Genomic DNA, 25,617 nt, shown 5'->3' with positions numbered 1-25,617 from the left:
ACTCTGTATAACGTTCACCATTTCGCCCATTCTTAAACATCCAAAATAATTATTAACTAACCATTATGTGAAACAAATACAACACAAAACTTAGAAGCGATAAAATGAGAAACAATATAATATTATCACATATTATTAATGTTTACATGCGTATAAGCAAAGTATACATGAGTGTTTTGTACTCATATATTAATTATCACACAATTCTCAATTTGTGGGTTAGGCGGGGACTACCCTTTGAATATTTAAATAGTTTCATTATCACTTTGTCAACCCTTTTGACATAATAGTGGAAGATAGGGACGTATTAATGGTTCCAAGTTTTGTTAACGGATATGAGGTAAGTAATCACTAGCTTTCATGTACGATATACCATATATTAGAAGCTATCAATATTAATTAGTACAATAGTTAGCAATTTGCTTCTTCCTGGGTCCATCTCAACTTATAGTCTTTGTAGACTGTAGGGTTCTGCTCTTATTGTATGTTCATCCTCAGATTGTAGGTCCTTCTATCATGGAGAATGTCGCCTAGATCATGCCTTTGAATCATATTTTCTTTCAGCATTTATGAATTTTTTGCTCTTCTTAGAGCAAAAAAAAACTTTGTATTTGTATGAGAAAAAGGATTCGCATTTGAGAGTTTCGCAATATTGACATCCCCTCTTATCTTATCTCTCTTGAAAGGTCAAAGGTGGAACTGCTAACGCCCCCCAAGTTTTCTCCCTGTTTGCAGGCTTCACGGACCTCCAGACACTGTTCCTTGCCTGCTTTGCGACCCTGGTACCCTTACTGCTGTCACTCATCCTCGCCTGCGGCTTAAGGTAAGAAAACATCTCAAAGTATTCGTTTAATTTAAGGAACTTTTAATTTAATCCACCCTTGAAAAAAACGAAAAGACAGGAGTCCCTGAAATTCAATTCGAGTTAATTATATTTCGTGGTATTTTTTCAAAAGATTAAATTATATTTTAAAGCGGAATACAAAAAGTTAGTATTTTATTTTTTATTGATGTATTTTGCACACATATGATGAGTAAATATGATCATTAAAATGAACAAATGTGAATTTGAAACAAAAGTAAAATAACATTTTATCTAACGAAACGCTTAAGAATAAAAATGTATTTATTGATTTGGCGTTTAATTTGTAGAACTCCATTTTATTTATGTATTAATTTTAAATCAAACACAGATTTTTGAGTCTACTAAGTTTTATTTTATTAACAAAAACACATAAAAAATTATATTGTGACAATTGTTTCGCCTTGTTAGGGCATTATCAAACGAATGTGAAGATCAAATGGACTTCGATCAAATGGACTACGATCTTCACGTTCGTTTGATAATGCCCTAACAAGGCGAAACAATTGTCACAATATAATTTTTTTTTGTGTTTTTGTTAATAAAATACAACTTAGTAGACTCAAAAATCTGAGTTTGATTTAAAATTAATACATAAAATAAAAATGTAATAAAAATATTATGGCATAAATAGATAAAGCAGAATATGGAATTTTGAGTATTTATAGAGATTATGACTTGTCATAGACTGGTTAAGTGACCATTTTATCTTTATACACGTGCAACATTAACCTACAATTTTTCCACCTATGATTGACAATTACGCCAATTAAAATTTTAATTAAACTATTACATTTATCATTGATCTCATGACACTGAACATATGAGTTTACTAGAGGTGTCTTTCTTGGATTAAAAAAGCTTTTATTTAAAGGAGACCCTTTTTCCATATTCTTCTTCATCTACATATATTGAGATGTCAAAATTAAAAAAAAAAACAAATAAGTGGAAAAAACAAAATTTTTGAACAAGTGTTTGGACACACTGAATATATTGCCAATAATTTTTCACTGTCGAGTATTTAATATTGTAGATTTTTTTTTAAACTTATCCACTCCCGGTTTCGAATTCTGGGAAAAGCGTTTTTCTTTTACGACAGATCTAGGTGAAATACCCTACCAAAACTAAAAAAAAATCACTTCAAAAATCCTTTTGTTAGTAACAAATAAAATATTCAAAATGAGCGACAAATAAGTAGATTTTGAGGTGCATAACCGGAAACACGTTAAGAGACCAAATAAGGAACACGGAATTTCGAAAAATTTGTAGTACGGAGGATAAAGTCAGATGGAGAAGACATAAAAAGACGGTTCTGGAATGCCCATGTCAATAGAATGCAAAAAATAGATTGGTTCGAAGTGCTATTCAAGAAACTCAGATGGAAGAAGACCTCCTGAAAGACTTCCGAAGCGATGGCGTGACAGCTGGCAGTCTACATCACAAGAGATGGATAATAGAACAAACAGATCCAAGGATCTATAAGAAGGGAAAAGAAAAAGACGCATTAATGTTGATTCACATTTTCAATAAATTTCGCAAATTAGTTTTAAAAAAAATTGCTTTGCAAAAACAGATCTGTCGAAAAGCCTAGATGCTTCTGTATCAGATCTGGGAATGCGGTGGGACAGCTTTCAATAGATTAGTACTTTTCCTCGGAAAAGAGTCTCTCACAAAAATTCAAGACAAATAATTTATGAAACTCTACGATTTTACAAGTTGAGTAAGTGAAACAGATTTCTCCCGTACTAAAAATCCTAATAAAACGATAAACGTAAAATTTATTACGCTTTTCTCAATTTTTGGCAAAAAACGGGTCATAACAGCTCAATATTTTAACTGGTGGAGTAGAGAACGATCGTTAATTTCATCAATTTTTAATTCATTACGATCCCCGACCAAGGCTTTATTTACTTTTTATTCTAATTTCAACTGTATGGCAACTTTGTATTAAAATTCCTTTGCCTGTCGACGATTAACCGTTGATTTTCATTCATTAGATTCGTTTGGTAATATAAAATATGATCATAAAGTTGACTTAAAGTTAACGCCGGTTTAAATCGGCTATTTAAAAGAACAATAATAAGTCAAAAGCTTAATAAATCCATAACTGAAAACCTTTTTTTAAAATTCGTTAATGCCAGAAATGAATATTCATTCTTTCGATCTTTTGGCACTAATCCAGGGGTTTTCGTAAGAGTGTCACTGTAGTAAAATGATAGATCTATATTAATAAAAATTTAAGTAAAAAATACCTTGTGAAATTAAACAAATTATAAAAGTGTGCAATATATATATATATATTTTTTTTAAATTCAACAATGTCATACATAGCAACGCGTAGATGGGTACATCTAGTTAAAAAAAAACAATAAAATATGATAAATAAATATGTAAGTTTAAAATAAATAAACATTAATAATAATAAATAAATAAACATAAAATATAATATAACGATAAAACAGAGATTGATCCAAAAGTTTGAAATCTCTCTAGATAAGAAAATGGTTATTTCGTAACCGGAAGACGTGAAGTAGAGCTTTTAAGTGGAATTACACAATAAATTATAAAAAAGCGTTTTATTACTAAACAATAAAGTTATGAATGCTTTTAAAATACAAAATAATGTATTTTACGTAATAAATTTTTTTTTGAGGCGAATGAAGGAACATTTATTTTTAATATTGAAGTTCAAATATCTTCTTCAAATCCGCACCCAATTCGCATAAAGCACTGCATCATATAAACGCAGTGTTATCTTGTTAACATAAAACGGAAAGATAAGCCTTCGCGCTTGGTACCAGTCCAGGGTAATATTAAATAAAAATTGGTCCAGGGTAATATTTAATAAAAATAACTTATAATTATTTGACCACCCCCTCGTTATCGAATATGGGACCTCGAGTACGGTAGCCGAGCGTGTTTACCATTATATTACGTAGGCGGACAAATATACTCGTCTGCTATATGTTCAAATTTACTCGTATGTATAAAGTAGGTCATGGAATTAAAGGGGTTTTAATGCTAATTTTTAAATTCTACTCTCAATTAAAAACGAAACGACCCGATTAATTTACTGAGTGAACATTGATGAATCCGTGTTGTAAAAGGAGTGTTTTGTACTCCACATTCTGGTTCACCCAGCCGTGAGAAGGACAGATCTAAATTCCAATTGGTTTGATCAACCCTCCACCCCTTAATTGTATAGGGTGGGGAAAAAAATATTTCCCCGATGGGTTTATTTTAAGATTTTTTTATTGATATCTCAACATAGATCAAAAAAATATGGAATTCAGTGAATTAACAAGGCTTACGACTTCTATTATGCTACTTTTAGTGATCATTTTATGCATTCTTAATTAATGTTTTACTTAGTAAAAACCAATATCTCTTAAAATCTGCTGTGACATGTGTTTTGATGCATTCCGTATCATTTTTAAACGAAATATTGGTATTCACTAAGTAAAAAAAATATTAAAAATGAATAGATTTTACCACAAAGTGACTGCTGAATCAATTAATGAAATCATTTTATGCATTTATTAACATACACAATTCTACCTTACAATTAAATTTTTGGAACTCACGTAAAATGTTAACCTTAAATGTCCGAAGTTATATTTATGCTTCAACTGAAAACATCTTACTACTGTATACTACTCCTTTGGCAGCATCTGTGGTAGAAATAAGTAAATAAAAAAAATATTCAAAGAAAAAAGTATCATAAAATGCTTTTCTTTGAAAAGTTTTTAAGTGGTATAAGTTTCTAATTTATCGTGAGTATAGATAATGTGCTTCATTACTGGCATACTTTTTTTCAATCAGAAAAAATTAACGCGAAAATATTTTTTTTTATAAAATTAATTAACTTCGTTTTAACCACTTGTTCATTAATACAATTTAACCTACCGGTTTCGACAAGAACCTTGTCATCATCAGGGTATATTTAATTCTAAAGCATTAAAAACATTAAAATAATCTGACCAAAAACACTCCGTAAAATTTTGGATTTTTTAATGAGTGTGTGGAAGTTTTTGGTGAGAGTATTTTTATGTTTTTAATGCTTGAGAATTAAATATACCCCGATGATGACAAGGTTCTTGTTGAAACTGGTAGGTTAAATTGTGTTAATAAACAAGTGGTTAAAACAAAATTAATTAATTTTATAAAGTTTATAAAATGTGCCACAAAGTATCTGCGGAAAACATTCAAGAATCGAAAATATATTGTTTGCTATTAATTGATATATTAAAACCCAGAGAATAATAGCCATAGAATAAACTGAAGTTTGTGTACTCATGTAGGTCCTTGTGTTATACATCCCCTGTGTAAATAGCCAGCAACCCTAATAAGTGACTCGGCCGTGACCTGAGGATAGCGGTTTGTTGAGAACGCCTTCCATGGTTTGCTCTCCACTGTGACCTCCTCATGGGACCGTATAAATAATGTCCTGTATGCTGTAATTAATTCAGTAAAGGTTTAACCTATCCCCCAGCTAATAACAGGTTCAATTTATTCAGATTCTACGAGTTAAACACGCCTATCTCTGCTGTAAAGCTGAGATAAACTTATGATAATAATAAAAACCCTTATCCGCACCCCAATGGTGCATAGTGCACTGCATCATATAAACGCAGTATTATCTTGATCGTTTACAAATGAAAGAAAGGTGATCAGCCCTCCACTTCAGGTACCAGTCCAGGGTAGTATAGAATAAATATTACAGTAAAAAAATCACTTACATTTATTTGAACCCCCCTGGGAATCGAACCCAGGACCAAACGCGTTGACCATTATAAATATAAATCAGTGCGTTTACTACCGTAATATTTTTTGTTTATTTCAGAAAATAATTTATTTGAATAACTTATTAAAACTAAAGACTCAGTTGGGTTTATAGTAATGTTTTAAATTCTAATGAAATAACTCTCGAATCCCTATCGTAAAATCACTTTAGTTACACAGGATAAAAGATCCCGAGGGAATATAGATTTGCAGGATCAGAAAATGGGTTCAAACAAGTCTTTTCTTAAATATCGCTCCATTCAATCGGCAATTTGCAGAGTTTAAAGCAAAAGTTGTATAAAGCATTAAATCAATTATATCTACTCTACTGTTCATTATTCAATATGTTTTTACTGGAATAATATATTTTTAGCTATAAGATCAGTTCTGAAAATCCATTTTCTTATAATTACCCGAGTGTAGTAGGTCAAAGGCCAAAGGCCACGGCCAATTAAATTTGGTCTTTCGAATCAGATTTTTTATCCACTCTAATTTTAATTTAATATGATGCTCTATACACGAGTATCCGTAGCGCAGCATAAAGCATCTTATCTTTAAATAATTAATTTCAAACATACAAATTAAGACAATGTTGTAAATATTTTAAAATCTTTTGTTTAACATAAATTGAATTTGAACTCATTGCGGGGGTCTATTAATATATCAATAAAGAAGAAGAAGTTGTGGATGATGTATGAAATGCTTATGGATTTATGGATTGTCTATACCATGTTCATAAAAAGACTTGGCACGATCAGATCAGAACCTAAAATCTGGTGGTGTCAAAAGTCTGCGTAATCGGAGGGCATGTATGACTAGATGTGTGGATGGGAAATGGCGTGATGGTAGTAGTAGTGATCATTTTATACACTGTGATTCAATTTGATTAGCTTTCATTATTTCTGAATTATTCAACATACTAAGAATTATCCAAAAACTCTCGTATTTGTATACTTTTATCAGACGAGTGTTGCTTTAAAGATAATAATAGTAAATTAAATTTATTTATAATTATTATAATTGTTATTATTGTCCGCCTCCGTAGTGTAATGGTCAGCACACTCGGCTACCGTTCTGGAGGTCCCGGGTTCGATTCCCAAGGGGGGTAAAATAAATATAAGTGATTTTTTCACTGTCATATTTATTCAATATTACCCTGGACTGGTACCTGAAGCGGAGGGCTGATCACCTTTCCTTCATGTGTAAACGATCAAGATAACACTGCGTTTATGTGACGCAGTGCCCTATGCACCATTGGGGTGCGGATAAGGGTTTTATTATATTATTATAATATTTATTGTTTATATTTGCATTATCTGTCTTTATCTGTCTTATACTTATATACCTACGATAAGTAAAAACGTGATTCTAAAGAAAAAAAGTTTGCTTGGCCCCAATGGCAGCACCATTTGCTGAAAGTAACACCAATGCTTATGGCGGAGAGCATGCTCATTGACAGTTGTTAAGACATAGCATATATACAAGCATTGTGAAATTAAACATGTCTGAACAACGTGAAAAAAGTAACGTGATGCAAGATACAGCTAGTTTAAAAGTTAAAAGAATCTTGAAAATTAAAAAAAAACATTTTCCATAAAGTTTTTAATTAATCTTCGCTAATTATTTCAGCCGGTCACGTTTTTGAAAACGTGCGCTCACTCCTGAAATAGCACAATTGAGGATCATGTGATATGGGTGCTGACATATCACTTCGGGTCTTATGTTTTCCCTTTTCACCGTTTAAGAGGGTAGGTTGGACTCACTAAATAAAGCACATTAACACTTTCAGGCAATTTGACAAATGGCCTCGGCATCAACTTTGTAACTTTGTAACACTTCATATAAACTCATGAATTAATTGACCTACTTTAAAGTAAAACAATATTTTGGTTACAAATTTTCACATTTTTTATAATTTGATTTATTTGACTAACTAAAATGTATACAAATAATTTTGTTGTACTCTAAAATAAATACTACTAATATGAACTTTATAAAATAAAAAAACTTTGTTCTAACCACTTTTTATTGGTATACTTTTTCCAATTAGTTTCGACAAGAACCTTGTCATCCTCAGGGTTTAAGTACTAATTCTTAAATATTTAAATACTTATAAAAAACTTTCTCTCTACGCCATGAGCAATGTTTAGTTTTACGTTTGTTGCGTTCAATACGTTCAATAAATGACGTTACCATAAAAGTTGTTGAAAAACACGTTGTTTACGTGTGAATAATTTTAGGATATTACTCATATTTTTACTTACTTTTTTCCAAACAGTTTCGATATGCACCTTGTCATCTTTAGGGTTGGATATGTATTTTTTCTTTACTTTTCATTTAGAAAAGTATTTATAAACCATTTTCATTTAAATTAAAAATAAGTAAAAAAAACCTCTTACAATTTAAAAGCTGTCGGTGAATTACTTATGGAGATTCAAGATTTCGTACCAACTATTATTCATATATTTAATTTTGTTTTGAAAAAATCAGTTATATTTTATTTACTTTTCTTCAACCGGTTTCGACATGCACCTTGTCATCTTTAGGGTTGGATATGTTTTTATTTGCTTTCATTTGGAAAAGTATTTATAAACCATTATTATTTTTATGATTTATATTTGAAGCACTAACTTTGTGATTTTCCATTTTATTATTAAAATGTAACTTTGTTTTAAAATCAATTTAAATATTTTATAACAACTTAATTATAATGTTAACCGGTTTCGAAGCTAACCGCTTCTTTATCAAGACTGATTAATACTCTTGTCATCAGTCTTGACAAAGAAGCGGTTAGCTTCAAAAACGATAGACATTATAATTAAGTTAAAATTAAATATTTATATTCATTTTAAAACAAAGTTACAATTTAATTATATTATTATTTAAATTAAATAGTATTAAAACCACCTCTGAAAATTTCAAAGCTTCGGTGATTCGAGATTTCGTACAAACGAATATTCACATATTTAATTTAGTAGATACGTCCGTTCATATGTTTTAATATACAGCCAATTCCAAACTCCCCCTTTAAATCCGCCCGCCTACGCGAAGTTGGCAACGGAACCCGTACGGAAAATTGGATGTCACGTCTTAATATCACAGGCATGCCAAAGTCCGCTTCTCCTGAGGCACCGTCTCGGCGGCCGGCTGACCGAACTTGACAAAGGTTCTCGTTAGAATTGAAACACAACAGATACCTGGACCCCGAATAACGCTCTTGCCGTCAGAGTAAATCCATAAATATTTTATATCCTCGGACGATAAAATAGGTTTTATTATTTGCCCGCTTTTGTCCGGATCGTTGGCTTACATGTTCATATATCGCTCACTCCTTTCCACAACGTCATATATAAAAAAAAGATTTTTCAGGAGAACGTTTTCAAAAAGATTAAGAATATAATAAAATGTATTAAAAATAAATATCAAGCCAATTAATGAATGTTTTACTGTGCAACAGATTTATTTAGGTAAAGCCTTAAGGTCTTTTCTCCGTTTGAAAAATATTAAGTTTATTTATAAAAATAATTAAACAATACATTTTCTTCAAAAGGTGAAAAAATAACTTTTTGTCATGAAGCGGGTAAATATTAAGTTAAAAACATGCCGCTTTTGCTGGGATATAGTACAATTTTTTTGGGCATTCCGAAAACGTGCACAACTGAAAACTGACGATTTTCGAAATTGTTAAATGATAGTTTGCTGTTTGGTACCTGTGGCAAAATGGAAATAAAATATCGAAATATGTCAAATACTCGAACGTTGTCAGGTGAGAAGTCGAAATTCTCAGATGAATGTGTGGCAAAACGAAGTATTGTAGATGCTCGAATGATGTCGAGACGGAAAAAATGCTAGGCTGAGGATATTGCAAATTTTTCACCATTTCAAAATGGCCAATTTATAAACAAAATTTCCTTAAAAGTTTACGAGAAAACCATTTTGCTCAGCAAAAACAAAATTTTAGTCGTCAGACCTTAACTACAAATTAGCTTACACCAAGAGTAATATAAAGTCTTTTGAAATTTACCACTTAAGGTTTTCTCTGTATCATTTAAGTCATTAGGGATAGTGAATTTGAAATTAAATAAAATTAGGGGCTCGTGAACCACCAAAACTCCCGTTTGGAATTTATGTTAATCATTTCTCCGTTACAAGTGTTATTTAGTAAATAAACGAATTCAACGCTTTATTTTCGTAAGGCGAGTGGCCTTTATTCTGTGAAGTTTTCTGCGAGGGCATTAGCAATGCGAATAACATTTAGATTTACTCCAACAGATGGCGTTGTGTCCCTTCCCTGGGAAAATTTGAACGCTGAAAATTATTTACAGGCAAAGATAATCTTATTCCCGCTTTACGATAACTAGATACGGTTATTAGTAAACCCCCTGTTGTTATGTTAATGAAACAAATTTATTTATAAGACAAGTAAATTAATTTGTATGTGTCATAGATTTATTTTCCTTGCTTGAATACATTCATATGTTTTCTGTGAATTGTTATTTTATTATATACTAGATATACCTAGGTTCACATTCCGTAGCTCAGTCTGGTTAAATGGAAAGGAATGAAAATGGAAAATAAACGTTTCTTTTATAAAACACTCTTTATACCGTCCATTGTTTACTTTGTGTAATACCACTCTTCACATATTCCATCATCAGGTCATTAAAGCTAAAATAAAATTATGACCATTTGACATTTGTTTAAAAATATTTATTTCAAAAGAGAGAGACGACTATTGAATCACAATCTTTCTTTTATGTTTATTTTAACAAAACTTTTGGGTACATAATATTTTAGCTATTGTCAAGAAACACGTTGTCAGGTATGAACAAAAATAATATTGCGTATATTATTTGTTATGTTCAACACATACTGTGCTACCATTGTGATAAAAATGCATGTAATTTATATTTAGTTAAAGTGATATACATGTTTCAATTTTCTAAAGTTGTATTTATCATTGATTGACACGTTTTTTCACTTGTGAGTTCTCGATACCATCTATTGTTGAGATAGTAAGTTAAATGTCATTTAACAGAGACTTTCATATCAGTAAAAATAACTCCTAGGTAGACAAACCCAGATTTGTGAACAAACATTTGGACACATTTTTAATATTATATATAACATGAATCTAGTTGTTGTGTTATTATAACATAAAGTATATACTTATTGTATATTTTATAATGCTTCAAAAATATTTGTCCGCCTCCGTAGTGTAATGGCCAGCTAACTCGACTACCATTCTGGGGGTCCCGGGTTCGATTCTTAGGGGAGGGGGTTAAATAAATATAAGTAATTTTTCACTCCAATATTTTTTAGATATTACCCTGGACTGGTATCTGAAGCGGACGGCTAGTCACCTTTTCTTAATGTGTAAATGATCAAGATAACACTGCGTTTATATGATGCAGTGCCCTATGCACTATTGGGCGCGAATAAGGGTTTGATGATGAAGATGATATATGTAATATCGACTTTCACTACTGACTCTGATAATTTCTTGAGAAAAACAAAAAGTTCAATCGACTCAATCGTATCGAAGCTTTTAAGTCTCCTTAACGGAGCTTACATACGTTGAAATACGTGCTGGTTAAAAACGAGAAAAGCTGCCCAAAGAAGCTCAAGGTAATCTGGAGCCTTTCCATCCATCTGTGATAAAATGAAATGAAATATACGCCTTTTTTACTGGTTTGAATCGAATCGCTTGTGACATCATCGATTATTCTCCCAGAATTTGACAATTATTATTACTTATTTATTAATTTGGCGTTTAATCTGTAGAACTCCATTTTAATTTATGTATTAATTTTTAAATCAAACACAGAATATTTCAGTTCATTACTAAGTTGTATTAAAAAAAAAATACATAAAAATACATATTGTGACAGTTGTTTCGCCTAGTTATAGCATTTTCAAACAAATGTGAAGATTATTGTGACTATATGAAGTAGCTACATAAGGACCGTCAGTCCATTTAATCTACATATTCGTTTAAAAATGCCACAACTTGAGAAAATATTATCACAATATTAATTTTTATGTGTTTTAAACTTAGTTGACTAAAAAAATCTGTATTTGATTTAAAAATTAATACATTAATTTTTATTACAGTAGAACCGCGATGTAACGAACCATAATATAACAAATATCTCAATCTAACGAATTTCTGTAACCCTGTTAAACTGATCATACCATTCGAATAAACTATTTTTCCACATAACAAACAGAGCATGTAAAATGTAAACAAACCTCGATGTAATGAAAGTTAGTAAGCTTACCTTATATAAATATTTAAATAAAATGATATCCCAATACAAATGATGAAAATTAGTGGAAATCAAATTTGGAAATTCTTACTTACGATCTATCATAAGTAAGAATTTCCTTCATTCACAAGTAAGAATTACTATTATAAGTAAGAATTACTTCAACCAGCCTTAAGTAAGAATTTAAGGCTTTGGAAGTCGTGTTTTTGTTTCAATTGTCAGTATTTTAAGTATATAAATATATCAATGACGAACCGTCTTTAATATTATTTCACATAACACATATTTCAATCGTTTAAACGATGCTGAAATCCATAGAATTCGTTTTATAGAGGTCAAAAATAAGAGAGTAAACTTTAATGTAACGGGTATTTAACCATCCATACCCTATATAACAAATGATTTGAACTAACGATTTTTTAAACCCCCCGAAATACGTTAAATCGAGGTTCCTCTATATTTGAAAAATATTATTAGAAAAAACCGTGTTTAAAAAAATCATTTTTGTAATTTAACTGCGCGTACTTTATTAAAATAAACTAAATTTCTAGTAAACTAATAAATTTTCTAGTAAACTAGAAAAATGTAAAGATAAAAATACTTTTTTAGAATCTTTTAATATGGAAATTGGTAGGACGTATGTGTGTGTAAAGCTCAGAATAAAACAGCAGGTCATCTAGCGGACCTTTTTTCTGACCTTTGAATAAAGCATTCTTATTCATTTAAAACGTGTACCCAACGTCCTTTTTTATTCATAATGCTTTGTATGTTACTCTCTGGTCCTTTTCAGGGCCTTCAGGGTGGTAATATCTTAATAAATATTTAAAACAATATTCCAGAACTAAAAATGTGCAAAAATAACGACTCTCTCGTCAGGATGATGAAAAATAATGATCATAAACAACTCATTAAAAATACTTTTAAAAAATGGCACTAAATAAATTACATGGCATAGTAAAAAAATGTCAACGTTAAACTATACTCATATTAATGTTGTTTTAACGGAAAAACAAATTAAAATAAAAACGTTGCAATGTGTAACATTTTTCACAGTTTAAATAAAAATGTTAATAAATTTTACATATTTTTATTTTACTCCAATATGTACAGTAATTTACTATTAAATTACTTTAAAATCTCACAGAACAAATCATCATTGAATTCGTTTGAATTAAATTAGCCATTTAAAGCATTAAATTGGGCAAGTATTTGGAGTTTTGGCATGAAGGTGTGTCAGATGACAAGTTTGGGAGGTAAATATTAAGTCTCTTCCCTTAAGGAACTTTAATATTCAGCTAACAGACTCTTTTACTGAGTCAATTCAAATGCACTAATAACTCAAGTTTGATTCTTGGTTATTTTTTTAACATATTTTTTTCTGGACTTGAAGGATCAAGTTTGAATAACGGCTTCTTTAAAGAGAGTGTTTTATTTTTATTTTATTTGAGCATTTGAGTTAATCACACCAATCAGAACAGAAAATTTATTGCGCATTTTATCTCCTTATATGCGTATTTGATAATTCGACATCAAAAATTTTATCTTGAAAGAACTATGAACGAAAACTTTTGAAAGATTAACAGTTAGTCATTAACCACAATTCTACATTCAACTATGACAAAATGCACAGTAAAAATCATTAGAAAATATAATCAGAAAAATGAAAATTATTTTATTTATTAATACAATAATATTTAATGAATAATAACATTCTTATAATAATTCATTGCTTACGAATTGGTATTTGAAAATTGTAAAAAATAAACAGGACTATTTTTAACAATTTATTTATTTATTTATTTATAACAACACTGAATTATGAGATATTGCAATTGGACTAGCGACAAAGTTAAAAGACATATTCTTATCTTTTGTAAAATTTTGATGATATTTTTTTATGGATAACATAGTGTCAACGACTTATGACATATGAAATAAGCTTATGTCTTAAAGGTCTCTTTACAAACATGGAAAATTATTCTAAAAAGGGTCTTTTTTTGTTGCTAACTTAATAATATTTATTATCTTCTTTGTAGGGAAGATACTTAATATTATTCACGTTGATTCATATCCCCTTTTCACAGATACAGTACACGTTTCGTGACCGGATATATGAATATTGTATGGTTGACGTTTCTTAGACCGAATACTACCGAGGGAAATCCTGTGTATTATGGCCTTAAATTTACTGCATCACTCAAATAATAAGTCCATTATAAACATTTTTTTTCAAAAAATAATTAATTAAATGACATAAATTGCAAAATGTAACTTATGATTTTGCAGTTAAAAAAATATTATAGAATAGGACATCTATCCCCAAAAATTAAAATTGAAGTGAAAGTTAAGAAAAGTGAATGAAAAAATGTTTTTCTTAACATAATAAATAAATTCATTTTGCCATCGCCCCTCTTGGGAAATATAAAATGATAAAAATAAAATAAAATTAAAAATTAAACATCATTTTGTATGTGTCAAAATCCTTGAATGAAAAGAAACGGCGAAAGAAAAAATAGAAAATTTGGAGAGATGTAGAGGTAGATTAGCTCGCTGGCAAACGCAGCACTGTGCTCCACAAGCCGCTTTATGATGAGGTTGGAGCTCTTCATCAGCCTCTCCCAGAAGCCTGCCACTTGGTGCCTTAACAGGCCATCCCAATGTAGTAGGCGTCTTTTGGCAAACGTACCACTTGAGCTGCAGTGTCGGAGTAACTCCATTAAAGCTCGTAACCGTTATTCTAGTATATTTTCATGTTCTTTAAGCTTCCTTGTGTAACCTTACACCACAGCTCGCTGCCGTACTGCTGCGTACACAAAACTTGATACAGTCTATTTTTTACCTGCGTGGAGCAGTGGGCAAAGCGGCGTGTCAGCATATTGGACCCCACGCAATGAGCACGATACTGGCGGCGCTTGATGTCCTCATCATCCGCACAGTTCTCCTGTAGGATATGTCCTTAATACTTGAAGCTACTTATCCGCTTAACTTCTTGTCCGAATACAAATATTTGGATAAGTATTTAGTCACACTCAAAATGCTGTGAATATTATTATTATACATATATACAAACATAAAAAGGAGATGTAAGTTTCCTAGCTTTCTTAAGACGGGGATAAGGACAAAAGAAAAAAAAGGCATTTATTTATTCTTTTCTGTGAGAAAATACACGTTATTATTTATAAAATATTCCAGCTCCGTTATACAAAGGGACTCATAATTAATAGAATAATACTTTATCGTAACTAGTATAATAATTTAAGTTAATGCGGTTCCATTTTTTGTGTACAGGGTGGCTTGGCGGCGCTACCGCAGGGGGCGCGGCGGGGGGCACTCCGGGGGCCTGAGGTCGGGGTGCGGGGGCAGCGCCGACCCCATTGCGGACAAGAGGCTGCACTTGAACAGCACTCAGGTAGGAAAAACTAAACGATTTATGTGTCACAACACGCACACACACACACACACACACACATACACACATACACATGCACAAACACACCTTCTTCTTCCTTCCTTCATCAACTACCATTTTTTCACTCATTAGATTCTCATACCCAGACCATCTCAAAAAAGAAAATGGATGTCAAGGCATTTACAGAGCTACGACCTGTTAAAGGTTTAATTACGTGATCATTTTACACACGTGTAACATTTACCAATTCTACCCATGATTGACACAAATTACACAAAATTTTCAACTTCTAGATATATTGATCAATCCCGTGAGACAGTACGTATGAGTTCAAAACAGCCATCTGTGTTGGAATGAGGAAAACTTTTATTAAGCAGATACTCTTTTTATTTGTGTTCGAGGTCCGAATCCTATATTATATTCACATACTTGAGAACCGCCTGAAAATATGATTATTTTTTTTTATGTGGCTTTTAATTTGACCATTTATTTTATTTACAACATTTTGAGTATGTCTAATACGCGATTTGTTTGAGTACTTTGTATACAAATATTTATATTCTACCGTCTTAATTTTCTTCTATAAAAGGACCATCTTATGGCTCAGAAACTAACTATGAACTATGGAGCTAAACTTGTAAAGTATCGTTAGAACACATCGTATATAGATATTAGGGTGAAACATCTTTTTGAAAAAAAAAACTTTGATGTTATACAACAAAGCCTCTAGTATATATACTACCTTATACATCCATATTTCAGTTCCACGCTCGTCGCTAGGCAAAGAGAATTCAGAATTTTAATGGCCATCGCATGAAAAATATATTTTCAAGGTAACATCGGTTCTTTTTCAAGTTTTAACTGATATTTAAAAATTGTTAATTAAGTCTCTTTTGTATCTATTAAGACCTTAACCACATATTCTTTGTTTGCCCAATAAATGACCAAATGCCAATTTTTTTTAAATCTCTGGCCCCGCTTATTCCCCTACCTACAGATATCCATCTCATCCTGGCGAGCAGGAACCCAATTATGTACACTGTTAGTTGTTTTCCTGAAATTAAATGGAATAAATTTATAGTTTATCTTTATAATTTATAGTCTATCATATTTTATAATTAAGAATTCAATTAACTTGACATTGGCAAATGCATTGTATTACATGTGCAACGCCATTCCATATTAACAAAAATATATTTGAAGATATATCTGACGTTTTCATTGTAGTTAAAAGTTTTTATGCATTTTTTAAGACATTAAAACTAAAATAAATCTACAAAATTGTCTACAATTGCATTTGTTTAAATCCTGTGTAATTTACCTAAAATGTAAAATTTAACATATTTCAATTTTATTTGTATTTTCTAAAGTCTAAGTAACTCTGAAATTTAGACACGGTTTATGCAACACCGCTAATCAAGCTTCAACTTCATAAGTTTTATAGCATATACTTACTCGTTAGTGGATTTCCTCTTTGTGTTAAAAGTAACTATAATTTCATTTATATTCTGAGTGAAAATTCTAGGCAAAAATACTTGCTTACACGGTAAAAATCAACATATGGAGGTGTATATTGCATAGGTTGTGAAAATTTGTATGAATGTTTTAAAAAAAATAATCTCTTCTTTTTTTTAAACAAGTATTTCGTGACAAATAATTTGTTTTTTTTTTTCAAAATACGACCCAAAAAACAAATAAATAAAAATGGAAAATCATGTTTATTTATAAAAATAATGTATGTTTAATAATTCGAAGGGGATCTAAAATACGTTTTAAAGACGTCTTTAAGGAATTTTAAACTTACTCAAGTGAACCGTAAATGACGCCAAGATCTCTTATTTGAAAAAAGGTATCAATCAAAGGATATATTGACATCTTCAGAAATTTAAGTAGTGTGGTCAATTATTGGTAGAATGAATGGTGCATATTACATGTACATAGAGTGATTGCTTAAACCATCATATGACAGGTCGTTAGCCCTATAAATACCGAAACATTCATATTTTTCATCTTCCTTATTGTCAAAATTTTATATTTTTTTTCAATATTTAAATTTGAATGAAACTCATAAGTGCTCAAAACATACATTTTAAATACATTTTTACATGAATGGAAATTTTCTTAAATTATGCCAAGAAAGAAAAACTTTTGGTCCTTTACATATTCATAAATCAATTTTTTCGTATAATATTCCTAAATAATATTCCAAAAATCTTTTGTTGTTTTTATTTTCTCGACGTAAAATTCACAGATTGTTTGGGGCGGAAAATATTTGATATTCTTTAGAATTTGACACCACAGGCAATTGATCAAATAAAATGGAGAAGGCTTTAATGTTTTCAATGAAAGACTGTTAATATTTTCCTTCAGTGAAATGTGCTTACTGTACAAAATATAATGGGAATTTTTAAAATTTAATACAACTTAACTCTAAAAAATGTGTCATTTTTTCAATTTGGGAATATTTGTTTTGTAAAAAAAAATAATGGGAAATTTTTAATTTAAATTGATTTTTAAAATTTTAACTTATTTATTTTAACCTATTTATTAAATGTGTCATTTTTTCAATGTAGGAATATTTATTTTATGAAAAAAAGAAAAAACATTTTTTTTGTATATTTTGTTCATGAACATTTGACTCAATCCTTTCAACAACGTTATTTATCAAAAATCGACCATTTTCAGATGTTCATGTTTTCGAAATGCCCAGAAAACGTACTATATCCCAGCAAAAGCGGCATGTTTTTAACTAAATATTTACCCGCTACAGGGCAAAAAGTGTTGTTTTTGCATTTTGAAGAAAAGGTATTGTTTAATTATTTATTAAAATATACTAAATATTTTTCAAATGGAGAAAAAATCTTCAGGTTTTACTTAAAAAGATCTGTTAATTCTGCAAAGTAAAAAGTTCAATAAGTGGCTTGGTATTTATTTTTAATATATTTCATTATATTTTTAAACTTTAAAAACGATATCCTGAAAAATCAAGTTTTTTTTAAAATATGACGTTGTTGAAAGGAGTTAGCAATTTGGCTCCGCGCTGGAAGCTCTTGGTTTGATTCTCAGGGAGGTCTAAATAAACATATGTTATTTTCTCTCTCGTGTTTATTTAATATCACATGTACAAAAAACACAAGCCTGATTAACACAAACCTTGCCTTCATGTAATTAACGGTTAAGATAACACTGAATCGATACGATGTGGTGCCCTTTGCATCAGTGAGTGAAGATAAGGGTTGGAAGTATATGGTTGTTTGATTAAATAATTTATTCTTGAAAAATTTGCTGTTTTTTAAATTTAAAAAATATCAAAATTGAAAAAATACAAGTTAAAATCGCAACGATATAAACAAAAAATTGTTGTAAAAATATCATAAAAGACATTTAAAACCTCCCGTAATCAAGCTTGATTTAAATTTTAAAAATACTGTAGCTACTCTAGTGCGAATTTTATTTGCATGAACATTGAGCATACGCCGGCGAAAGGATCAAAAGGTGCCTTTTTTACAACCCTTCCGACTACCCCTAATCTCGGTCTGTTAGAATAGGAGAGGGTCGTTCGGGTTTAAAAGAAAACATTTCAAATGATGTTTTGAATGGAAAATTTTGTACGCAAGCATTTAATTAAAAACGCTGTCCCTAACATGCTTTGTGCATTACTCACAGTCGATGAATTCACAATTATGAAATACTGTCACTTTTTTCAAATATCCTACCACTTTATAATTAACAACCATTATTGTTTCAAAAAAAGTTTTAATTGTTAAAAACCACAATTTAAAAAATTCAAGTGACACGTATTTCGATATTTTCAACAAACTGCTAACTGATCATCATGTTATTTGATAATGATAGTAAATGCATTGAAACACGTGTCGCAATAGGTTTTAGAAAAATCTGTATTCATATAAACATTACATTGTAAATGGATTCAAATTATTACAAAAAATTTAATGCCGAACCAATATTTGAATTTAAATAATAATTAGAAATAGTTTGAAATTAATTTGAATTTGTTTGAAATAAATTATTTTATTACTTTTATTTATTATTTATATTACTTATGTAACGTTTCAAATACAATAAGGTTCCGAATCATAGATTAACACGACAATGGCCTCATTAAATATACATTTCCTTGTTAGTATTATTAATTCTTATAATAATATTTAAAAAAAAAGACTTTTGAATTTTTCATGGCAAGATCTTTAGGGTCGGCCCAGCGTTTTAGATTCAGGGTATTATTAAATATAATTAATAGTGAAAATCATTAGTGTTTATTTAGACCCTCTGAAAATCGAACTGGACACCTTCTAGTGTGATAGCTAAACTCCCTTGCTATAACGTAATGGAGACATGAAGTTTTTTTTAAAATAATTTTATTTGTTATTTTATTATTGCATTTTTTAAAAGCTTTGCCTTATAATTATTGTCGTAAAAAGAAACAGTTTAATATCGTAAGTAACAATATCTCTTCATAAATAATATAAATTCAGAAATACAGAAATTCAATCACACTTCGTTATTCAGTGTTACTTTTATCCTCAAGTTACATGCTGTAAGTTAAAATATATATATATATATATATATATATATATATATATATATATATATATATATATATATATATATATATATATATATATATATACATGCTATAATAAAAGAATAATATATAATATATGAATGTTGCGCGTGTGTAAAGTGATCACTTAAACCAACCTATGACGGTCGTCAGCCCCGTAAATGCCCAGACTTCCATATTCTTCTTCATCTTTCATGAGATGTCAAAAAATACTATAGTATAAGATTCAAAATAATCGTGCTGCTTTGAAAAGCAAATAAATGATACGTTATTCTCAAAGCTGACGTAACGTCATCATCATAGTTTTTCTCTGTTGCACACTGTTTTATCAGCATTTATATGATATGTTATTTAAAAAAAACGCATTGTTTGAGAGACTTTAAGTTAGAAAAAAATCTATCATCAATATACATAATAATAACCCTCTTCCATTAACTTCCTCATATATTTTTTACGTAATAAATGATTTCGCTTTGTTTGTGACTGGTAACTTTTAACAATGTCAATAAGTTTTATGTCTGACATGTTACGAATAATGAAGTAAGTTTTTCTTACTAAGTACACCATTTACCTATGTGATACTTGATAAAAACAATATTTGAAGCTTTTCTTGAAATGACGACACAAAGAATATTAACGTTGATTGAACAAACTCAATCTCTTGTAAATATTTCATCGTTGAGTTTACGCAAGATTCAAGAAATAAGAAGTTTTTCTCTCAACTTACAAAATTATCCGACAAAGTCTCAAACAAATTTCCCGGAAAAAATAATGAGAAAATTAATTTAAGTAGAATCGATACAGATGCTGTAAGCGAAGAAATTCGGGGTGAAAATCAGGGATGATTTTTCTTAAGTAATGAATAATTGTAAGATTTATTTATTCGAGTAAAATATAGCGTGGGATTAAAATTAATTTTAAATTATCAGTATTATTAAAATCAGATTACATAAACACTGATTTTTTCACAATATTTTTTGTGTGTCCCAATCATCGTTCAAATATCTGTGTTTCTTCACATACGAATTATTTTTACATTTTTGGCATCTCAAAAAAGATGAAGAAGAACATGAAAGTCTTGGTATTTACAGAGCCTACGTTCTGACTGGTTTAAGTGATCACTATATATACTTATAACATTCACCAGTCTACCCATGATTGCCAAACACATTTTTTTGGGATTCAACATTAATTATATAATTCATGAGTACACGACAGAATCTATGGTTGATTTTAGCTTGATTTGATGCGACGTATGAATTAGGGAAGCAACGTCCAAAATGTTGTCACTTTATACTAAATGAGCATACACATTGTATTAAAAAGTTAAAATTGTGTTTCATATTTGAATCATGCAGTTTAATTGTTTAAAAAATATGGTTTTAATACTAGACAACGCGTTGGTGTGGCTCAGTTCGGTCAAATGAAAAAGAAAGTTAACAGAAAGGTTATATTTCTAAAATGTATTTTTTTAAATGACTGTGAAATAATATTAAATATTATAATATAAAAAGCTATAAAAAAATTAAGCGACATGATGATAAGTAAGTTAATGAACAAAAATTTTGACAGATTCATAATATCGGGTGGAAAAGATTCCGCGAATTCACGATTTCGAAAATCAAATTCGTAAAATTGTTTGTTTTAGTAACTTCTTTGCTAAGCTGAATTATTGAATTAATCAAATCATCCCTTTGTGCTTTAGCTTGGAATTTTCACTCATGAATCACATGAAATTATCGTTATTTTAAACATGGAGAGTAAACCCAATCACAAGTAGGAAAAGGGTATAAAACTTACAAAATTTAATCCTAAGTAGGGCCACGAAAAGCGCCGTTGCATAAGCCGTAGTTTGATTTCTCTAGAGTCACGTAGACGAAAGGTAATAAAAAAACACAAAGTCACTCAGTACAAAAATCTTAAAGTATTTTTAATGATTGACGATGACCCACCATTTGAAAAACTGCGATTAGCAAAAAATAAAAGTATGATTAATTTGTAAGCTCCGTAAATGCCTAAACTTTCATGTTATTCTTCATTGAGATATCAAAAAATAATATAAAATGTAAAAGGAGTCATTGTTTTCTACCAAGTTTATTGTATTATTAATTATAAATCCTGAGAACTTAATAAGCATTGGCACTTAGACCCCAGGTCAAGGGTGAAATGATAGAAGGGCGATTGTGTTATTAATTAGGATCAGACCTTTGGAGACAAAAAATGCCTCGAGGGTCCAGATTGCCGAGTCACTTGTCTATTAATCCAACGTCTTGGATTGCGAATTGGCTCTGTGATATCGGGTAGTATAATAAAGTCTAAACATTCCAGCTTTTTACTTTTCTGCCGTCTCGAGAATTTTCTCGAAGTATCCTGAAAACAATTATGAAACTTAAACTTACTAACGCTGCTTTACCGCAGGGGTAAGCAGAGAGATACGCTACACTACTCAAGTATTTTATATACTTAAAAATGATCAAGCCAGGAATCGGAGTAATCGACGGGCATATATGAGGAGATTCCTGAATGTGGTAAAGGCGCAGATTGTTTGCAAAGACAGAGTGAGGGGCTGATTATCTTTACAAATAAAAATGCTGACACAAGTTTGTTCAAAATCTAAATTTTTCGTAAGTTATATACCGATTGCCCTGAAATTTTTATTTAACATTGATTTGAGTAGGCGTGAGTTTTTATTTACCTATAACATCAAATCAGTACTCGCATTACATATATTTATATATACATATATATATATATATATATATATATATATATATATATATATATATATATATATATATATATATATATATATGTATATATATATATATATATATATATATATATATATATATATATATATATATATATACATATATATATATATATATATATATATAAAAAAATATAAATATATATATGTATATAGATATATATATATATATATATATATATATATATATATATATATATATATATATATATATATATATATATATATATATATATAAATATATTTAAATGTATATATATATATATCTATATATATATATATATATATATATATATATATATATATATATATATATATATATATATATATATATATATATATATATATATATATATATATATATATATATATATGAAGAAGACGCTTTTACGTAATTGAGAGGCAAAGCTTTTTACCTGTAATCAAATAAATATTGATCAATTAAAATATTTAATTTCTTTAAAAAAAGTTTAATCATTACTTGCGTTTAAAATTTCTAAAAATTTATTAAAATACCGTACAGATTTTCTATACTGTAATCCGAACGCTCCACCACTCCAAACACAGGGTGAATTTTCGGCGTTCGGATTAAAGAGGTCACGTTTAATATATTTATATATATATATTTGAAGTTTTTTTTTATTTCTAATAAAAATATGATAATTGGGTTTTGCTTGTAAAGAAGTTGGGAAAATTGGATCCCAGGAGTGGTTGTGAAATGTTGGAAGTTGAGTTTTAATTTGCTTATGTAATTAAAAAACTAACTAAATGAGAGTATTATTTCATGTAAAATAATTAAAATAATGTTCGTCAACAAAAATATGTTAAAAATGCTGAAAAAGCATTTATTAAACACAGCACATTTTCATTTTTTTGTTTGAGTAGTTTAAATAAAGCTTTTAAAGATTCTAACACTGATGCGCATGGTGCGATCAGTAATGTACATCAACACTATAAATTAACTAAAATATGTTAGGAAATCAAATTTTGTAATTTTGATATACTCAGTTTGAAGTACTTTCTCTTGATTTTAATTTTACATAAACATCAATGTAGATTTTGTTAAAATATAAAATTAATAAACTTAAGCAGTCAAATACAGGTACTGTAACTTAGATTATTCATTTTTGAGTTAAGTTGAAGCAAAAATCTGGATATCATTTAAATAAAGCAATTTTATGGATCAGACTAGATATGGATGTTCAATAATTAATGAATCTCAATATTATATGATCACTTATGCCAGACAAATGCCAGGTCGTAAGCCCTGGAATGCTCAAAACTTCCATATAAATTCTTCTCTCATACAAAAACTATAAAAGTTTCATCTTAAGTTGAGTCATATTGATATATCATCCGTAGAGTGAAAATCCAGGGTCTTAGAGTATAAATAATAATAAAACATTGTTTTTGGCACGTTTCTTTGGAAATTAAGAAATACGTAGTTTTAAATGTCACTTGTGAAAAAAATTGTTGGTGAAACTTGCTGAAACAGATATGTAGTCAAATAATTATGTTCAAAAGATAGTCCGATTTATACAGCCTCCTTGAACTGAAAATTGTGTTTTTATACAAAAAAAGGAATTAAATAATGTTATCAATTTCACACCCTAGGTAACACAACGCATTGTTTCATTTTGGGGCGCAGAAAATTAAATTTTGGTGAAAATCTTAAGAGAATTGCAGAATTTCTTTCTCATTCATCTTAAATTTTTTGAAAATGTATCCCAACTTCCGGATTGAGACCACTGTAATCTGATGAGTGTTTCCGCTTTCCACAAAATATGAGATTACATTTTTGGTTAACTGAAAATGAGCTTCCTTTTTGTCCGACACATTTTCGCCCAGAATGAAAATACGAGTCACAAATTTCAAAACTTAAGAGTATAGAAACATTTGAAATTTGTGAGTTTAAAAATGTTTAAATGATTTCTAAGTGTGTTTTTTTAAAGGAAGTTAAAGACAAACTTATTTTATGTCATTTCTCAGTTTAAATGTAGAATTCAATCAAAGACAGCGATAGAACGGTTATTTTTACGTTACCATATAAAACTTACAGGCTTGCAAACTCACCTAAATGTTTAATATAAGAAAAATATTCAAATATATTTCTCGTTTAAGTTCGATATGAACCATATGAACAAATAAAACAACACCTGTCCTAGTACTAACCCTAATGTATGGAAGTGAAGCATTGAGTTTCGAAAAGAAGGATAAAAATAGATTGAATGCAGTCGAAATGCGATCTTTCAGACGAATATGTAGCAAAACGATGTACGATATATATTTATACGGTGGAATACGGCAAAAAAAGGAGGCCTGAAATAAGCATTATTGATCGAATTAAAAAAAGTCTGTTGAGATGGTTTGGACATGAGTAACAAATGAGTGAAGAAAAAACAGTTAAACAAATGTATGAGGCGAATGTAGTTAAAATTTGATATAGTTAACAATGTCAAATACTTGAAAGTCGGAATAATCGGCAGATGTGTATGAGGAGATGCTTGAATGTGGAAGTTTTCCAATTTTTGAAACAATGATTTTAACGTATCGCTCACTCCTTTCAAGAACGTCATAAATCAAAAAACTTGATTTTTCAGGAGAACGTTTTTTAAGTATAAAAATATAACACAATGTATTAAAAATAAATATCAAGCCACTTACTGAACATTTTACTGTTCAACAGGCCTTTTTAGGTAAAACCTGAAGGTTTTTTTCTCCATTTGAAAAATATTTAGTACATTCAAAAAAATAATTAAACAATATCTTTTCTTCAAAAATGCAAAAACAACACTTTCTGCCCTATAGCAGGAAAATATTAAGTTAAAAATATGCCTCTTTTGCTGGGATATATTACATTTTCTGGGCATTCCGAAAACATGCACAACTGAAAATTGACGATTTTTTATTTATGACGTTCTTGAAAGGAGTGAGCGATAT

General features: G+C 29.6%; 1 protein-coding gene across 1 annotated transcript in view; it reads left to right on the top strand.

Annotated features, from left to right (window-relative positions):
• LOC148307999 (uncharacterized) overlaps positions 1-25,617 on the top strand; it is a 135,575-nt gene that overhangs the window by 61,033 nt on the left and 48,925 nt on the right. Inside the window, exons 3-4 of the mRNA XM_088262446.1 lie at positions 718-823; positions 15,202-15,322. Coding sequence (XP_088118572.1) covers positions 718-823; positions 15,202-15,322 — 227 coding nt within the window. The remainder of the gene's footprint in view (positions 1-717; positions 824-15,201; positions 15,323-25,617) is intronic.

This window comes from Brachycentrus maculatus, unplaced genomic scaffold (assembly GCF_059751285.1).
Source record: "Brachycentrus maculatus isolate JH-2025_06_01 unplaced genomic scaffold, ASM5975128v1 h1tg000180l, whole genome shotgun sequence".
Lineage (NCBI taxonomy): Eukaryota > Metazoa > Arthropoda > Insecta > Trichoptera > Brachycentridae > Brachycentrus > Brachycentrus maculatus.
Note: the sequence above shows the minus strand (reverse complement) of the source record. Positions and strands in the feature narration are given on the sequence as shown.